The sequence below is a fragment of the Macrobrachium nipponense genome, chromosome 2 (assembly GCF_015104395.2).
Source record: "Macrobrachium nipponense isolate FS-2020 chromosome 2, ASM1510439v2, whole genome shotgun sequence".
Lineage (NCBI taxonomy): Eukaryota > Metazoa > Arthropoda > Malacostraca > Decapoda > Palaemonidae > Macrobrachium > Macrobrachium nipponense.
Window position 1 is genome coordinate 29,548,997 of NC_087201.1, and position 18,782 is coordinate 29,567,778.

Here is an 18,782-nt window from a genome sequence, read left to right on the forward strand (position 1 = left end):
ACTACAGCGCAAAAGTGCTGTATCCCCCCCTTTTAATTTTACGTTAATAAGTACCGGAAATTATGAATAGCCGACACCTTACCATGGATTACTTTAAGACCTTGACAAGACACATAAAACCTAGATAAACATGTTCGGTTTTAAAAACTCACATTTATATATTTTACTCTGAGACTAGCTCTAGTTTATTTGTGGGAATGTACTTCTAAGGTATTAGAAAAGATGACAAGATCATCCATATAGGCATGTAGTTATCCGCTAAAAAAGTCTCCAAACACTATATTGTAATTGGGGCGCAACGTAAGCCGGAGGCATACGTAAAATTGATAATGTCCCCTGAGTGTGCTGAAAACGGTGTATGAGGTACAATCACTTAGGTAATGGTATCTGGTAAAAGCTTTTAAAGTAGTCCAAGCTGGTGAAAAATTTATTCTAACCTAACAGAGATAAGAGGTCGTCGGTACAATGGCATGGAAACTATCGGGAGTCGTTTGCCTTGTTTAAAGCGACAGTAATCTGCGCAGATACGCCACCAAGTCCGATCTTTTATGGCATGACGTTTGAGGGCAAAAATTATATGGGCTTATTTGATTTCCTAATGGCTCCTATTACTAACATTTTTCAACTTCGTCATTTATCTCTATTTTGAAATTTCATTGGGTTCTACACGAAGGTACGTATAGATAGCTTTATGTTTGTCCTTAGAACCGTATTTTGTTTTCAATGACATCCGTTTTTCTCCCAGAGATCACTCGCTAGTGGAGAAACTTCCTGGTATTCATGGTAGAAGATAAAAAAAAAATTCTGCTGAATCACCTCTCCTTGAATGACTTTACGGATATTACTTTAGATAGATTATCAGAGAGATTCATCCACGACTGGAGGTGGGCGTGATTAAAATTGAGCAAACAATAAAAAATGCGATATTTATAACTTCCGTATCCACGATATGTATACTTTTAGGGTCTTTGTTGCGCGGAAATCGTTATATTTCAGAGTGTCGGGAAGGATTAAAATTTCATTTCCCAGCAAAGTCTTTTTACACGCACTAAAGACATTCGAGGGTGCATGCTTCTCGAGATTTTTGCGCTCAAACTACAACTGCGGTTGTGGGAGAATTCTGTTGGGTCATTTGAACAATGTTACGATTTTATGAGACAAATGTATAGTTCCTCTATTTAAGTTATTATTTGATTAACTGTCTCTTTTTTGTTCACTGATTCTAATATGTTTGAAGGTTTATAGGATTTTCCTTTGATAAACACGCCTTATTTTGCAGGATGTAAAGATAATATTTTGTGTATCCCTAGATGGATATCTTACAATTACACTAGATTACAGATCAATGTTTTTTATAACTATAGAGGTATCTTGTAAGCGCTCGCTTATCCGGACTTCTCATTTAGGAAAGTTCGAACAACAGACGGTGAGTCCGTAATACAGGATATTACGTGTACTAAAGAAATAAAACAAGATACTCTATTTTTTTACGGCGCGTACAGTTGGGCTTTATCCACCACTACTTATAATAACTTACGTATTAAAAAAAACGAAAACCTGCTCTGATTACTTTATACGTCGTGTGTTTCATAGGAAAAATCCTTTTTAATTCAAAAAGATATTGGCATGTATGAACCAACACGCTTTTCCCCACTCTGCTAGAGTCGCTTATTGTGTGGAATTTGCTATGCTTTGAACACTCGGCAGATTTGACTGACCTTGACCGCTTGACTAGGTGAACAGTCACCGAGTTTGCTTGTTTGATTCTGAACGGCTACTGTTTCTATTTCTTTTTGTAATAATTAGGATCCTTCTCTTTATTACCATCGGCAACGTATTGTGTGTTTTTTAGCATTATGTTGTTGGTTACGTATAAAGCAATGAATGACAAACTATTAGGAACTGAGCGATTACTATAAGACAAGTTATCACTACTGCATTCAATATTAACTGTTTGTACTTCATTCTTTGCTAAAATTTAATGAAAGAGTGAGGGATCCTGGTCAGCGCATTTAGCCTGATTGAAAGTTTTTTTACAGACATGTTTATTCCTTGCAATCCAGCCATATTTTTAAAGTTAAGTTGAGTCATTGAGTTCGATATTTTATATAACTCAAAACTCAAGGCTAAAACTGCGATCGGACTTTGCAAAGGAGCATTTATTGTCATGACCCGAAATAGTGTTACCTCCTAATTTATATAGATTTGTACGGGTGTTCCACTTGTTTTTGTGTGTTTTCTATCACTACACTACGGTGCTTAACGACCCTATCCATGCATCTGTATAAATACAGACGTCCACTGCGTAACGCATATTCACTGTTTAATATGATTTGTTACGTAAGGGATTAATAATCACCCAAATGATAAAATTAACATAGTATATGATTACGATATTTCAGTAGAACTTCTGGAAACAGACACTCAAAAGATAAAAAAACTCGCAGTAGCGAAATCTCAATGATGTAGATAATTTCTGTAAAAAAGTAAGATTAAGAATGTCTCGTAACTTCAGCCACAGAATAACGAAATTCGACCTGCAAAGGAAAACACTCAAAGTTACTCCAAATGAATAAAAAAAATTGTACTTAGCTTGCTTTTGTGGGAAGAATCACGGTGTTCCGATAACGACACACGGCCTGGTCCTCCTTCTCTATTTTAGTGGATGACCTGGTTTGGCTTCAGTTTCCCCCGTGCGCGTTGTTTCGATGATTCGAGCCCTTGAAAGATCCGATGCTGCCAGACGCGTTCGGTTTGTTTCTTGGAGTGCCGGAACTGCTCACTAACGATGTTTTCTTGAATGATTCTAATGAGAGACGAAGCTTGCGTTGTCGTAGGAAAAGGACACGTCGTTTTGTTTCTTGAAGTTATGCACTAACGATGATACTAAGTTGCTTGAAGAATCTCTTCCTTTCGTCGTCGTTAAAGAGTTCTTGTTGTTTCTGAAGTCGCCTCACTAAAACGATGAAAATAAGTTGCTTGAAGAATCTGCTGCTTTCGTCGTCGTTGAAGAGTTCTTATATGATACTTCATTATTCTGATGTTTCTTCAGAGAAGTTGTAGAGTTCTTCTGGTCCACTGCCACCAATATTAGGGCTTGTGCCTTGTATGATAAAGCGCCCTATGAGGTAATGTTGGACTTGCGATAATCTTACGCTAAGTCGGTCGGTATTGCACTTCCATCTTCAATGGAGTGTGTTTGGGGTTTGTAGATCACTTACGAAGTCGGGATTATCTTCTTGTTTATGACGATGATGTGTTAAACTCATGGTGAGGAGGGTTCTTGTAGAAAACACGAAGTAAAAATATATATATCTTCTGAAGTTTTACATGGTGAAGATCAGGTATGATTGTACAAGTCTTCTAATGACGATAGCTTGATCGCTTCTGCCAATGATGTTGGCTAATCCTATTCCTCTACATGATAAAGCTTAGGTAAAGAGGTACAGGTCTTCTAATGACGATAGCTAACTCTGTTCTGCTTGTCTACCATCTCTGTTACAAGTTATGAAGGAACAGACAGTAGTTCGAACATATGAACATACAATCAGATGACAGTTACATACGAACACACAATCAAATGAGACACGCTACAGATCACGTAGGCCGTAGTTGTTTCAAGCAGGGAGCTTGGACTAATGTTTATAAACAATTGAATGACTACAGGTGACGGCATGTTATCTTAGCCTACTTTTATTGTATACGTCATCTTTAGCGTCTCTAGTCTGATCACATTCCTGCAAAGCAATCTGTTTTGACCTCTTTAGTTTTAGTCTTTTATATATATGGACTAACATTCCATATTTTTATTATGTAAACACTTACATATGTATATGAATCACGGTAATGTGATAGACACACACACACACACATAATATATATATATATATATATATATATATATATATATATATATATATATATATATATATATATATATTATATATATCTAAAGCAATAGACTCCATGAAACCTTATAGTACTCCACCCGGTAAGGGTTTTATGAGAAGAATTCTAATATCCAGACTCCATCTTGAATGTTCGACCAGTCTATCGATGTTTACAATTCGCGATAACCACTTCGAAATTTTTACAAGCATAAATAACAATGACATCAACTATTTCTGCGTTCGATGCTGTGCTGGAATCCGTTAATATTTAAGCTGCACATTTGCTATTGAAGAAGATCACTCACCAAAGAAAATGTTATTTTACTTTAAAGCGGTTTTCATTAGAGGCTGACGGCATATCTTAATGGTAAGTTGCATCGGAAAGATGTTATCCAGCAAACTGATGTATAATCTTGTTTCAATGATGTTTTTCTTTTCACAAACCTTGACTCGATTGACATTGATTGAAACGATCCTGGAGAATGATATGCTTCTTTACTCCGGACGGTCAGTTTTAAATAATAACGCTATTTTGGTAATCAACAAATTCAAAAGAACTTACAGAGTCGTGCATCAATTGTTTTTCTCATTAAATGGAACAACTTTTCCTCTGCCTGCCAATGAGAAATGTAGACTCCACATCACACATTTCTCATTATTCTGCAAGAGATTACAGTAGAATTTTGTTATTTTCTTAAATACATATTTACCTTACATGGAACCTATTCTTTGTGCCTAGACTCGTTGAGGCTAATTTACTTTTTTCTTTTCATTTTTCATGAAACTAGTTAGTAGGACCCGGTACCCGGGTGGTGAGGGCGGGTGCCACGGCCCCAGACGATGTGACTGTACTCTAAAGTAACAGTTATCTAACACCGGTGATTTTATGCCGAGCTAACGCTCGAACTTTTTATTTTCCTTTCTTGTTATTTCCTATGTTGATGTACCTGCCTTATTCGTCAGAACGTAAGAATTCACAATTCAGTTTACTGTAAACTATCAACCGAGCGGTAGTTTTCCCGGATGTAATTTTCACCGTATCTTACCATATTCAGCAACGATTTGAAAATGGCTTGGTCTTGTTAGTAAGGTAGTCACTGAGTAGGGAAAGACCCTCTCTCCTTCACCCCTCCTTAACCCCCTAATGCTAATAAATTGGTCCGTCAGCTATTAAGCACTTATGGGGGATTCCGCACCAGTGAAAAGTGCTTATAGACAACAAACAGACACACAGACCAAACTAGTGTTTTTTGTAGTAAGATGGGATAAGAGCAATTATACAAATAAGATCCTCATCTGGTGGTCGGAAGAAAGTAGAAACAATGTTCACTATTTTTTTATGTTATCTGTACTCCAGGGTTACAACTCACCAACACAGCACAGCTAATTTATAACTTGCGAATTCAAAATCTGACATCCACAAAGTGCACACATCTGTGTACAGAATATTAAAGCACTGCTAGCATGTGTGATTTGGAAGGAAAGATGTTTGGTCTATTTAATGCGCTTTATTCAGTTTAGTTACTTCTATAAAAAAAACATTCCTGTTTTTGTAATTTAAATCTTCAATATTTTATATTCACTATTGACATTTTTGATAAAATTTGTTTAGCAAAATAAGGGTGGTGGTCAGAACATACTTTTGGAGCTTAAGGGTTTCATCATAAGGTTATACAATTTTGTAAAATGTATAAGTTCATGACCTCTTGAGAGCTAGACTGGAAACTCCACGAGTTGGGTCTAAAACCTTCTGTCTTTTACTTGTTCACTATTTAATAATGTCTTGGAGTGTTCTAGGTTATTAATTTATTTTGCCTAATTTTCATCATTCATATTTGGTTGATACGTATAGAAAGGTTACTTATTCTATAATAATGATAAAAAAATTCGATGGAAAGTTATGACCCATCTTATGGTAACAGAGGGCGCAATTTTTAGCGTGTCAGTAATGCGTCACGTGTGCGTTCCCTCACACGATAACACATTATTTATTAATTATTTGATTAATTGATTTATCTATTTATTTATATAATATGTTCTGCTCAAAACACCCACTTCACTTCTGACCATCGTCATATAAACGTCGTCTATTGCCTGAGCCGGCGCGCACACCCTTCATTTCCCTAATCCCATACAAGTCTAGTATTTCCCGCCACACCCCCACCCCCCCCCTCACCCACACACACCTGTCTCATTCCCCACACACCCCACTTTCCCTCCAATTCCCTCCAACACCAGGCCTTGCATTAGTATCCATGGCAGCAAGTGTTGTTAGGAACGCGCGCCAAAGTACGAAAGCACAGGTAGACAAATGAAAGTTATCTATGCAAGGGATTTGAATAATTCACTAGTCTCTCAACACAAGCGTCCAACGGTCTACGATGACTGTTGCAACGTTTTGAAAAGGACAATAAGATATGGACCTTATTCATACAAAACCGTTGCTTAAGCAGTAGGCCTAGATTTGGTTAAATTAAGTAAATCTTAGTTTAATCAGACCACTGAGCTGATTAAAAGCTCTCCTAGGGCTGGCCCAAAGAATTAGATCATTTTTACGTGGCTAGAACCCCGCTGGTTACCTAGCGAAGGGACCTACAGCTTGTTGAGTGATCCAAAACACATTTTATCGAGAAGTGAATTTTTGATCATCAGAAATGAATTCCTCTAATTCTGCATCAGTGCCAGCAGCAAGGGAACTCAGGCTGCCAGATCAATAGGTGAGTATGCAACCTACTCGTTCAGTGAGGAACTCGGGCCCAGATTTGGGTTTATACTTAAAGCCAACTTATATTCCTGCTAAGAAACATGCGGGTAAAAAGAAAAAAAAAACGACCTGAGGACATTATATTTTTGAATAAGAAGCAATCATGGCAGATATGAGGCTGCCATATATGGTAGTCCTGCGATGGTTAGTGGTGGGAATCGGAGATGATATGGGAAATGTAGTATGTGGGAAATGAAACAGGTGTGCGGGCGGAGAACATGCTATTTTTTGTAGCTATGAAGCATCATAATGATGTGAAAAAGATATTCAAAACACATTGTAAACACACACATTCATAGACCAATCCTTCCCCTGAACAGATTAAGTATTTTGTTTATTGTATCCAAGAGGCTGTTACAATCGGCTGCATAATATGGCTACCCCTAGTTTATTGCAAAGGATACGAATTGTGATATTTACTCCATGCTTGTCGAAGTAACGTAACCAGAGAAGTCTTTGCTTGAATAGTCTTAACATTGTGCATGCCACAAAAACTTGGTAAGTGACTGTTCTTGGAAACAATATTTTTAGCTCAACTTGCCGTGGTTTGTGGTGGTTCAGACTGTCTTCAGACACGAAAATGACCCCAACTCGCCTACCTAGTTATTGTTTGAAATTAAACCTCCTTTATTTTCCTAATCATAGTAAAATCAATATGAAAGATTTTCCTCTCCTTTTGTAATAAGGTTTACGTTTAAAATAAAAAGCCATCTATTGTTTTCAACTGCAGTCTTCAACAAAATTATAAAATGGAAGATATCTAAATACATACTCATATTTAGGTGAGACATATCCTATTTCAGACTAGATCAAAGATCAAATGAGAGTTTTGTAAACTTTTCATGCTTACATGGTTGATATTTGCATGACCGATGCAAATAAAATACTCTAGACACAAGAACTCACATTAATTTCTTGGCTTCAATACTTCCATTACAACTCTTAACAACCAGGTAATTACTACAGGCGTATCTGAAGCAGAGCACATCCTTCATGAGCCCCAAGAAGTGCGCCAAAGCATCAGCCTCTTCGTGATCAGCAACCGCGCTGGAGAAGACCTCGTTGTCATTGTAATGGTGGCGGTCGTCATAGCCCAAGAGATGCTGCACTTTCTCTTGCGTCATCTCATCCGTCTTGGGGATCGTCGACAAAATGAAGAACCTCCATCGTCTATAGCGATTGACGATAGCGATGTCCACTGACATCTTCATGCCAAGCTTATAAAATTGTTTTAAAAGCTCCTTCGCTCCCTGGGGAGTGACCGAGCTCCTCGTGAGGTGAATGCCGGAATAATTTTTCCTTATGGTGCTCAGAAACTTACAAAGAAAAGGGATGTCTTCATCATGGGTCTCCTTAAAGCAGACATCCATCAAACCTGTGTTGACTTGAGGGAGCTCGAGGTCTTCAAGTTGAGAGAGAGGGAGGTCGAAATCTGCCTCAAGCCATAACAGACAAGGCAGGTGTTGAGGGCAATCGAACAGCGCCTTGACACTTTCGAGATCGGTCAGGCGAGCTCGCAAGCAAACTAAGTTGCGTGTCATGGCATTTTGTCCCAAGCTAAGGATGGTATCGCTTTTCAGGCAGCCAATAACATCCTCCACTGCAGCATTCCCCTCCTGCAGAATCTTGATGTATTCGTCTGTTGTGGAGGGGCTCTCCCATTCGAGATGATTTGACTCGAGCAAGCACATCGGTATTGTATTCCTAGAGAGTAGATTGACCATCCCTTCTAGGTCAGGAGCTTCCCGTTTTTTGCTGATGAGCAGAAGGATCTTGGCTGGGGTCTCGAATTTCAAAAGGGTTTCTATGGAAGATGGTATCATCCCTTTGTCGTGAACTTCCCAGTGACGCTGAAATGAAATACAATTTCCTTTTTGAATATGTCCACTATCCAGGGATTGACTATGGATTTCGTAGATGACCCTTAGAATGTATTCAAATCTATCTTTCGCCCTGTCCATATGCAAGATCAAATTTCGAGCGCAGCGAGTCACGTTATCATCCCTAAACTGGGGCTGCAGTTCTAAAATGCGATGAAGATGCCCCGCTGCGTAAATGACTACACTGTCTTCGTCTATTAGATATTTTGTTAATAGTTTTAAGCGAATTTAGCCAGCTACAAGGCTTTTGGTGAATCAACATCCCAGGCAGCAAGGAATTGCTTGCTGGATGAGGATAATAAATGTTTCCCGGCAAAAGCCATGAATACAGGCATGGCAGAGATTTAGTGAGCACTTCTTCAGCAAATCCACTGGGAAAAATCTCTTGCGCTGCATTCATGACCTCCTCTTTCTTCACTGGCTCCCTATTTCTATCTTCCAAACTCTCTCTTGCTTTTTGGCCAATTGCCTGGAACCACTTGTGCACCAATTCCATATCCATGTGTATGTTCTGAGCAATGTGAGCTAATAATATGGTCCACAGCAACTCAGTAGTGGTTGTAGTAGCATCACAGATATATTTGTGATGCCAAGCATGCCACATTGGTTGCATTAAATCAGGGTAATTGATGATCTCTTTGACTATAGCCCATTTACTTTCGCACCATTGACCAAATTTCCCCTTTTCAGTCAGAGTGAGATCTTTCAACAACTGCAGACTAAGATTCACTTCCACATTCTGGACGTTAAACTTGATCGTTGGAAGGTGTTCGGCTAAAAGCTCGGTTGTGTCTGCAACGTAAGAAGGCGTCGTCAAGAGCAGGAAGTCCGCGCCACTCCATTCTTCCAGTGTCTCTCCAACCATTTCTCTGCACTTGCGATAGTCGAAGTCTTCAACGATGATGAGAAGGCGATTCTCCTCCATCCATTCTGCAACGTCAGCTGCACCCCACCGCTTGACAGTGTCTGGTAGTAAAGTTTTCGCTGCCTCCCAGCAACCGTCACTGCTCACTTGCTCACTGTTGAATGCCATCAGTGCCTGTAAATTTGTTTTTCATGGTTTAGCTTCAGATTCTCTCTCTCTCTCTCTCTCTCTCTCTCTCTCTCTCTCTCTGGTTACTGAAGCTTCACTCTATGCAATTATACCCGTTAAATGATGTACCGGGTGTCAATAAAGTCCCAGTACCATTACAAGTATTTATTGCCCATAAAGTCCCAGTACCATTACAAGTATTTATTGCCAAGAATGGTACTCAGACTTTATGGACACCCTGTACAATCAAAGAGTCTAGCATTATATCAAGCACATATTAGACATGTAGAAATATTTTTGTACTGTCATATATTATTGTTGACGAGCATCATCAGCATAATGCTTGTAGTATATCATTTTGATAAGTACATGCAATAAGACATTACTAATTGTAACATACACACATTTACCAAACAACTCTCTAAAAGAAGAAAAAAGGCCTAGTTTCATACAGAATTTTTTTGCTCACCTTGTATGAATGCAGTGAAGGCAAAGAAGACTGCCTGGAGCACCAAGCATGTGCCAAATGCTGTGATAGCCTGCAGTGGCCTCGGCCTTCCTCAGCGCCAACCACCCACGCCCTGGCTGGGATGCCATCAAGGCGTTCAATGCCAATAAGGGCATCGGGATGCACCTCTCTCCCTTCGCCGAGTCTGGAGAAGATCTGAGAAGTTGAAATGGGCGCCGATAGAAGAACACGATCAGTCATATGTATATCTGTCTTTTCTGACATGAAGGGAACTTTCATTCATTCTTTGATAAAGAGATCTGCGACAGAAATGATTAAAATGGCCTTATATTAAGGAGTGCTGTATTTGAATGATAGATAGCTCAATTCTCCATAGATCAGTAGACTACTAGCCACAACCATAACCTCCCACTCGGAGGCGGTGCATACATTCTAACAAGATCGGGATACCGGCAGATCAGACAAGGGTCGGCATCCGCCAGAAGCTCCTCCAGACGAAGACGACACTCCAGCCTCACGTCATCCTCTAGACTTCTAGTGGCCATGATGGCGAGACTTACCTGCGATAAGGAATTTGAAAATAATCATTTCGTTTCTTGTTGCGCGGAGACCGTCCCTCCGTCTCTCGCGACGTAATTATGTAGTAATGTTGGTTCTTTTGCCCCCCCCCCCCCCCCCCCCCACCCCCCCCCCCCCCCCCCCCCCCCCCCCAACAGAAAACAATGTGGGAATAAACTTGTTACTGACTTCTTTTTTGGAAGATTTCTGAATAAAATAGTATAAGAAGCAGTGGTGCTGATGGGGTGTAAATCTCAAGTAAATACTCTTTTTCTAGGAAGAAAAAGATATCTACTGATTTCTTGGAAAAAAGAAAACGCGCCAGAGGCTTTTTATCATTTTTCTGAAACAGTTTTCACGGCGAACAATTTCGTTAAAGTACGTTCCTTTGTCGGATAAAAATCAAGGTAAGTGGAAACGGTTATTTTGTGAGTTAATATTTTTTTCTAATTGCATTCGGCGATACAAAAAAAAAAAAAACATATCAAGAAACAAGTTTTAATGATACACCAATACACACCTTAGCCAGAGGACATTGACAGCGAAATCTCATATTCCTTGACTTCACAATTTCTCTTCAGGTAATGCTTTCCTTTTCAAAAAAAAACAAATAAAATAATCGACAATCTCTAAACATTCTCTCTCAACAACCAGTTTCAGTGGCCTTGTATTTTTTTTTATTTATGGAATTGAGTGGAGTCTGAATTTTTGAATCTTTTCCTCAAAGTCTCATATTTCGTGGAATTTGTTTCAGACTTTCGAAATCCTTTTCTCTGATAAGTGCTGAATAAACTATAGTACCCAGGGAGGTGAAGGAGACGTCAGTTCTTCAGACAGGAACTTATTAATTAAACATACACGGGAGCGATACCGAAGCTCGAGTCTCAAAGACACCAAGGTTACAAGGGAACAAAAGCAATAAGGATTGTTACCTCAAGACAACCAAGGCTACGAGGGAACAAGCAATAAGGATTGTTTATCTGTTATTCCCCCGCCGTCCTTTTTTGTTTTACTTCGTTAAACAAACAGAGATCTATACAGAAGGTTACTGATTATAATAAAGTGGATAAAATATAGCATCAAATATAAAATCGTTATCAAGCTAAAACTAAACGTACATTGTAATATGAATACAAACAATAGCATTTCATAATAAAAGAACTATAATAGTCTAAACCTCGCATACAACATTCCATTGCATAAATATCTAAGAATTGCAAAAGAAATTACACATATATTTAAAACCTGTTTCCCTTCTCTTTAATTTTAACATTTTCTAGCCTGAACTCATCGTTTTTAAAATGAACAAGATTGTCTTCATTTAAAGCCATTCTAAGTCTTCCCTAACTAAGACATCCACCATGTCATCACTCTCTTTATTTTCCTTTGTTAATATGTCTGCTATCATGTCTTTAGTATTCAGCCAACTATATGATTCTACCTCTTATGAATTAGTTTCTCTTCAAGTCCTGCCACTGCGTTTTCTTAACAAAATTTTCTTTCTAACCTGTTTTTGATGAGGCCTCTTACTTTTCCAGTGTTGGTCTGCTGTCCGTGAACAGCTTTACTGGGATTTTTTTCCTTTTTCCTTTTTCCTTTTTCTCCAAACATAAGTTGTTCACACTTTTTTGCTAAATAAACACTGTCATCTACTAATTTAGTTAAGTTCCTCGTTTCGGCGTCTTTGGCCGAATAGCAAACTTGTTTGAGGTGGTTTTTTGTTTTCCAATATATAGGAGCTACTATATCAGTTTTCTTGTTTCCCATTAAAATCAAGTTACCAATTGACTTTGAGTCACATCTGTAACTCGCATCGCCGAGGCCATAAATTTTCAGGTCTTCTTTCTTCCCTATTTTACCGAACTTTATTTTGCTTTCTCTTGATTTAATTTTCTTAACAATTTTGTTTACTCTCTTTAGGTCACCGATCGTAGCATCTTTATTTTTCATAGACATGTTCAATCCAACAATAGCCAAGTCGGGTCGGACATTTTCCGCCAACCACTGGATTCCTGCATACTTCCTGTAAACTTTATATTCGGTTTTTGTTAGAGGTTCGTCATTTCCAATTTTCCTTATTTCTTTGATTTCCTCAATAGATTGGCATAATCCTCCATGCTTACTTCTATTCCTTCTCTTGTTTTAACTATATCAATCCCTGTAAATCTGATTCGGATGACTCCACCTTAGAAATCGTAAAATTTTTCATTAAAAGATCCTTGATCATATCCACAAATTCTCTTTTTCTTTTTCCGGAATCGAAAAATCATCAAACATGACATAAATCATACCAAGTAATGATCCGCCGTCATGGAGGTAGTAGAAGGCGTTATCTCCATGCAGTGTTTTTCATTCCTCTTGCTTTAAAAAATCTTGTCTACTTTAACAGCCAAAACTCTCCTACCTGCGTCTTCAAGCCATTAGATATTGGCTTGTTCAGTTTCCAAATGGTTCCTTCCTTTTTTACATCTTTGGGTGGTTCAACACACATCACGCTCAAGCTTTTCGGCCTGTAAGAAAGCTGCTGAAATGTCGACGCTCTCCAGTTCAAATCCTTCATTAGCCGATACTGCGATGGAAAGTCTTGAAAGACTCTCTCAAGGCGGTTGGGGAATCTGATTTTGGTTTCTCCGTTTCCTGGAATCCTCTAGCAACTAACCTTGCTTTTATTTGGTCTTCTGCCCATCTTGTCTCTCTTTTTCTGTTATGACCCACCTTGAACCAATTTCTCTTGTCCTGTATCTTTTACTTCTTCAAATGCTTCATAATACTCAAAATTTTCAAGTTCTTTTTCTTTAGCGTTTAATAACTTCAGGCTCATGATGACGACTCTTTGGAACTTCTACTACATATGTGGTTATTTCCTCTACTAAGCACTCGTCATTTGACATTTTCATCCAGTAAGTACCAATGTTATCTAGTTCGACATTTTCTTTAGTCTCTCTTACTTCAGTTTCTTCTTCTTTTTCATTAATCAGATATTTCCAGTCCCTTATTTCATTTTCGAAGTCAACTTCAATAGTTTTACCTCCCATCTAGTTTTATGAAGCACACGAATTTGCGCTTGGAGTTAGGTTTGTTCACTTCAGTCACTTTTCCCTTGTATTCCTCTCCATTCTTGAAGGTCATAGTTAATAATTTTACTTTTCTTCGGTCTTTTTTCAGATGGAAGATGATCTTTCACGGTCATTTTGTCATAATTCTCTTCTGCCAAATCAGGTTTACTAACAACTGTCGCTTCTTCTCTCTTTTCTAAGTTAATTTCTTCACTCTCGGACAGGTCAGTAAGAGCTGCCTCATCCTTCGACGCAATCTCATCTTTTTTCTCATGAGCTGAAGTCCTTAACGTTCCGTAAGGTTGTAAGTGACAAGAAGCTACCTTTTTCATATCTCCATTTGCTAAAATCCATACACTTCTCCCTTCCATCTTTTCCACCCCGTAGCGGGACCAAACCATTGTTTTCCACCTTTGTGCTGGTAAAATACTTTCTCCCCAGGTGTATATAGATAATCATTAAAAGACGCATTTCTTGAGTTTAAGGCAATTTTCAACTTTTCACCATACTCAATTTCTCTATACTTATTATCACTTCTTTTTGATTTTCAATATGTCTTCTGACTGCTTCTGACTCAGAGATTAAAGATTCGGTAGCTACATTTTCCACTTGTTATACAGGACTACTACAGCTCTCCCAGTGAGTAACTGTAATGGGGCATATCCTTTCACTGTTATGTTAGTATTATGACACCAGGCCGCTTTTTGAAACTGCTTCATCTAATGTAATTCTATCATTCTCCTCCATCACTTTCTTCACAGTTAGATCAGCGCTGTAATGATTTCGTTCGTTCAAACCATTACTCCAAGGGGAATATGTTGGGCCAAACCTGATCGTAATTCCCATTGCAGAAGCCAAACTTTCCATTTCCTTATTTTGAAATTCTGATCCATTGTCTGCCCAAAATCCCTCAGTAGGATATCCGTATTTCTCGCACCAGTTTCTGGGTGATGGCATGCAAACAGTGACTGCTTCTTTGTTCTTGAGCACTAACTCCACTTATTAATTTTGTGAAGGCGTCTACCATCCACAGAATGTTATTCTCCTTCACTTGCTTTAGGTCAACTGTGACCTTTTGATTAAATTCCGTCACTGTTGGTATGGCAACTTTGGTATGCCTAATGATTTTTAAAACTTTTGGCAGGGTACAATCATTAACAACTTTCTTAATAATCTTTTTGGTTCGGTTGTTATTACTCCTGCCAATGTGAACAAATGGAGGAGTTGAATTTCTCCCTTGTGGCCAGATACCAGATGTACCCTTTTACTCTTTTATACTCTGATATCTCTTTATTGCTTTCCAGTTTCTTGACAAACATTACAATCTCTTCTTCGCTACATTCTTTATTGGTTTCCAAGACAACAGCAAGATGTTACCTTTAGTGGTTATCAAATCTATTTTCTAGGTTTGGAACCAAGCTTCTGATAACTAGTTTTTCCTTTCCTCTCTCATAATCCTGAGAGGCACTCCATTCTGGAGTTGTTCTTTAGAACAACAAAAAGGGATATTAGCTTCAATAGCATAAATTTGCACTCTTAGTCTACTGAACTCTGTTCCATTTGTCTTTCCTTTTTTAATTATCAGTGGAACTTCAAAACATTTTGTGGCATTCATAAACTTTGCTTGGTCCAAATTTGAACTTTTTCTTTTCTATTCTTTTAACATTAACTTGCCCTTTTCCAAATGGATTTTTTCTTCAGATATTCTTCTATCCATTTAATTCCTGCCACATTTTTGGGTGCACCATTGTCAATAATCATCTCAGTTTCATTTATTTCATCCGTAAAGTAAATTTCAGGCATTTCTACTTCTCCTCTCTCATCTTCAACACTCACAAATCTGATGTTACTTAATCTATTCAGACAGCATTCATTTCTACACCTTTTCTCTCTCGATTCTGATCTGAGCCTCCTGCCGCCCTCCAACGGACGATTTTGCCGATTCCTTTCAAACTCTTCAGGATCTTCACTTCTCCTTTCTGAAGGTTCTCTTCGTTTAAAGGAGTCTATTCTGTTCGGTTTCTATCTCCTGATCGAGAGTAATATCTTCTACTCTGATATCTGCTTTCCTGACTCTCTCATGTTTTGGCTTCTGTCTCTCGAACGAGAGTATGGTCTCCTACTTCTTTGCATATCATTTGATCTAGATGTAGATCTTTGTCTATTTGTATAAAATACGTCCAATTCCTTTCGGGTCTTTGGTTTTCTATCTTTAGTTCCTTGAACTCCTGTTTACAAATTTCTATGGTCACTTTATCTTCTACAATTTTAGTTGTTTCATAATTGAAATTTTTTCTCGTGTTTCTAATTTAGACTATCTAAAAACAAACTGTAGTCCATAACTTCCACTGTGATCCAAAGTTTGCTCTATCCATTTTCACTAAAAGATTCTCGAATCTATTCAGATACTCTTCACCTGTTTCCTTATCTTTCTGTTCAAATTTTTGTATTTCAGAAACCAATTCAGACATTTTTTCCAAGATTGTTTTTTCAAATTTACCTTTCAGCAAGTTTATCACGTCTTCAATGATAGTTTACACTATTAGTGTTTACTTTTTCTATAACTTCTCTTGACACAAATTCTGATAATCCTCCAATCTCTTTGTTGTCTTGAAACTATCCACTAATTCGAAAAATTTTGAATTGGAGGAATGGTGTCTGTGAATCCCATAGCCTTAGTTGATGGCAATAACTTTCAAAATCCTGGCCATTAGTCCAGATTGGAGCTTTCCGATTTTTAACTAAATTAACATGGTTATTTCCACTTACAAATTGGTTTATCTCAAAATTAGTTTCAATGATTTTCAATAATTTGTCTAGTCTTTCATCCATATCACTCTTTTCATACATTATCCTGTTGTTTCTCTACCGAAATCCCACTTTTTGTGAAAGTTTTTCTGATGCGAAACTATTGGTTGCTCTGTTTTTAAATAGTTTTTATTACACTGTCCACAAATTCTAGCCTCATACCTTTGATCTAACTGGTTTTTTGCTGCCTCAAAAAGTTCATTTGTTTCTAGCCACCGTTTTACCTGTTCCACTTCACCTAAATTCAACTCATTATTTTCACACTTGCTCTCATCTCCATTTTCTTTATGTCCCAATACCGGGCCTTTACACTTACGACAAAATTTGAAAATAAAATTTCCAGCATTGTCTATGGTTCCAAAGTTAGCCAGTCGGGTCAACTGGTTCATAAGCTCACTTTCATCCTCAATGTATCCTGGTAAGGAAACTGGCAGAGTATTCTGAAGACGCCATCATTCCTCGTGAGGGGAAAAAATATATATCAACAATTTCCGATTATAACTGTCACTTTATTGTTGATTGTAACATCAGGGTTCAAGGTTTCTTCCAGAAGATCCCCAAGCTCTCACAAACACTCAAAACAGCAAAAGGATTAAGCTACTGTGAAGACTCGTAATTACCATTCTTCGGTTCACACAACTTCAGGCTCAGTCGTCGCCTCACCTGTATCAACAGTTCAGCATCAATCACAACAAATTTGTTTTTTTCTTTCATCTATCCATGATATCTGCTCCCCGAAGCGACTATGAGTCGACAGAACCAATACGACCTCCTTTCCAGTTCATAAGCCGAAATCCAATTGGTTTTTCCTTACTCGGCAGGAACGGCTTCACATTTGCGGCATCTTACACACAGAACTTCCGGATTACTCTCCCTCCCCGATGTTCGGGAACTTTTAGCTGCTCATCATTTTTTTTTTTTTTTTTTTTTTTTTTTAACTTTCGTAGTAAAATTCAATCTCCAAGACGATCGCCGCAGTCCCTCAAACCACGCTCTGCTACCATATAGTACCCACCAGGGAGTGAAGGAGACGTCAGTTCTTCAGACAGGAACTTTATTAATTAAAACATACACGGGAGCGATACCGAAGCTCGAGTCTCAAAGACACCAAGGTTACAAGGGAACAAGCAATAAGGATTGTTACCTCAAGACACCAAGGCTACGAGGGAACAAGCAATAAGGATTGTTATCTGTTATAAACTCCTTAGGGGTGATTGCCATCGAAGCTAAATGTTTCTTTTTCTAAAGATACAATGGCTGACGTTTAAAAATGGAAAGATTTCAGTATCTCAGTTTCTTGATTATTTGAAAAGTTTCCTAACAGATTCTTTAATAATTATTATCCCTGAAATGCTCTTTTTGGCTTCTAATTATGTCTTTGCAAAACAGCTAGATTACAAACTTAAGAAGTCTAATGGCAGCAGCCTTTTTGTGTGGACTTTTCAAAATAATACAAAAGACTAACTGGAAGAAGAGTAAAAGAGACAAATTAGATTTAAATTTCGTTTATAAATTAATTCTTGGAATACCAAGAAGTTTTTACGTAGTCAAGACAGTGTTTAGTTGCTTGTGAAGGATGTAAACATTAAAATATTTTTTAATGAATCATATTGAATTGGAATCTATCTATCTACCTATATATATATACATACTATTATATATATATATATATATATATATATATATATATATATATATATATATATATATATAGGTCATTAAGGACATTACCGTGATTCATATACATATATCGAGCTACATATGTCCTTTAATATCTAATTCGCTCTACCTCGGAATTAATATATTTTTATATATGTTTTTGCGGCAGTTCTATTATCGCAAAAAAAATTCCCCTTCGGTTAAACATATATGAAAACTATTAATTCCGAGGTAGAGCGAATTAGATATCAAAGGACATATGTAGCTCGATATATATATAATATATATATATATATATATATATATATATATATATATATATATCATATCACATTACCGTGATTCATATACTATATCGAGCTACATATGTCCTTTAATATCTAATTCGCTCTAACCTCGGAATTAATATATTTTTATATATGTTTTTGCGGCAATTCTATTATCGCAAAAAAATTCCCCTTCGGTTAAACATATATGAAAATATGTTAATTCCGAGGTAGAGCGAATTAGATATCAAAGGACATATGTAGCTCGATATATATATATATATATATATATATATATATATATATATATATATATATATAATATATATATATATATATATATACATAGTAGGAAGCCCACACGCACGAAAAATGGCTTTAAAAAAGGAATTTATATTT

At 37.5% G+C, this 18,782-nt stretch overlaps 1 protein-coding gene across 1 annotated transcript in view; it reads right to left on the bottom strand.

Annotated features, from left to right (window-relative positions):
- Positions 1–6,110: 6,110 nt before the first annotated feature.
- The window catches only part of LOC135221147 (uncharacterized), a 16,560-nt gene continuing 3,888 nt past the window's right edge, over positions 6,111–18,782 (bottom strand). Inside the window, exons 2-5 of the mRNA XM_064258971.1 lie at positions 10,445–10,596; positions 10,037–10,220; positions 8,788–9,573; positions 6,111–8,756 (exon numbers count right to left, since the gene is read on the bottom strand). Of these exons, the coding sequence (XP_064115041.1) occupies positions 7,557–8,756; positions 8,788–9,573; positions 10,037–10,220; positions 10,445–10,581 (2,307 nt within the window). The 5' untranslated portion in view covers positions 10,582–10,596 and the 3' untranslated portion in view covers positions 6,111–7,556. The remainder of the gene's footprint in view (positions 8,757–8,787; positions 9,574–10,036; positions 10,221–10,444; positions 10,597–18,782) is intronic.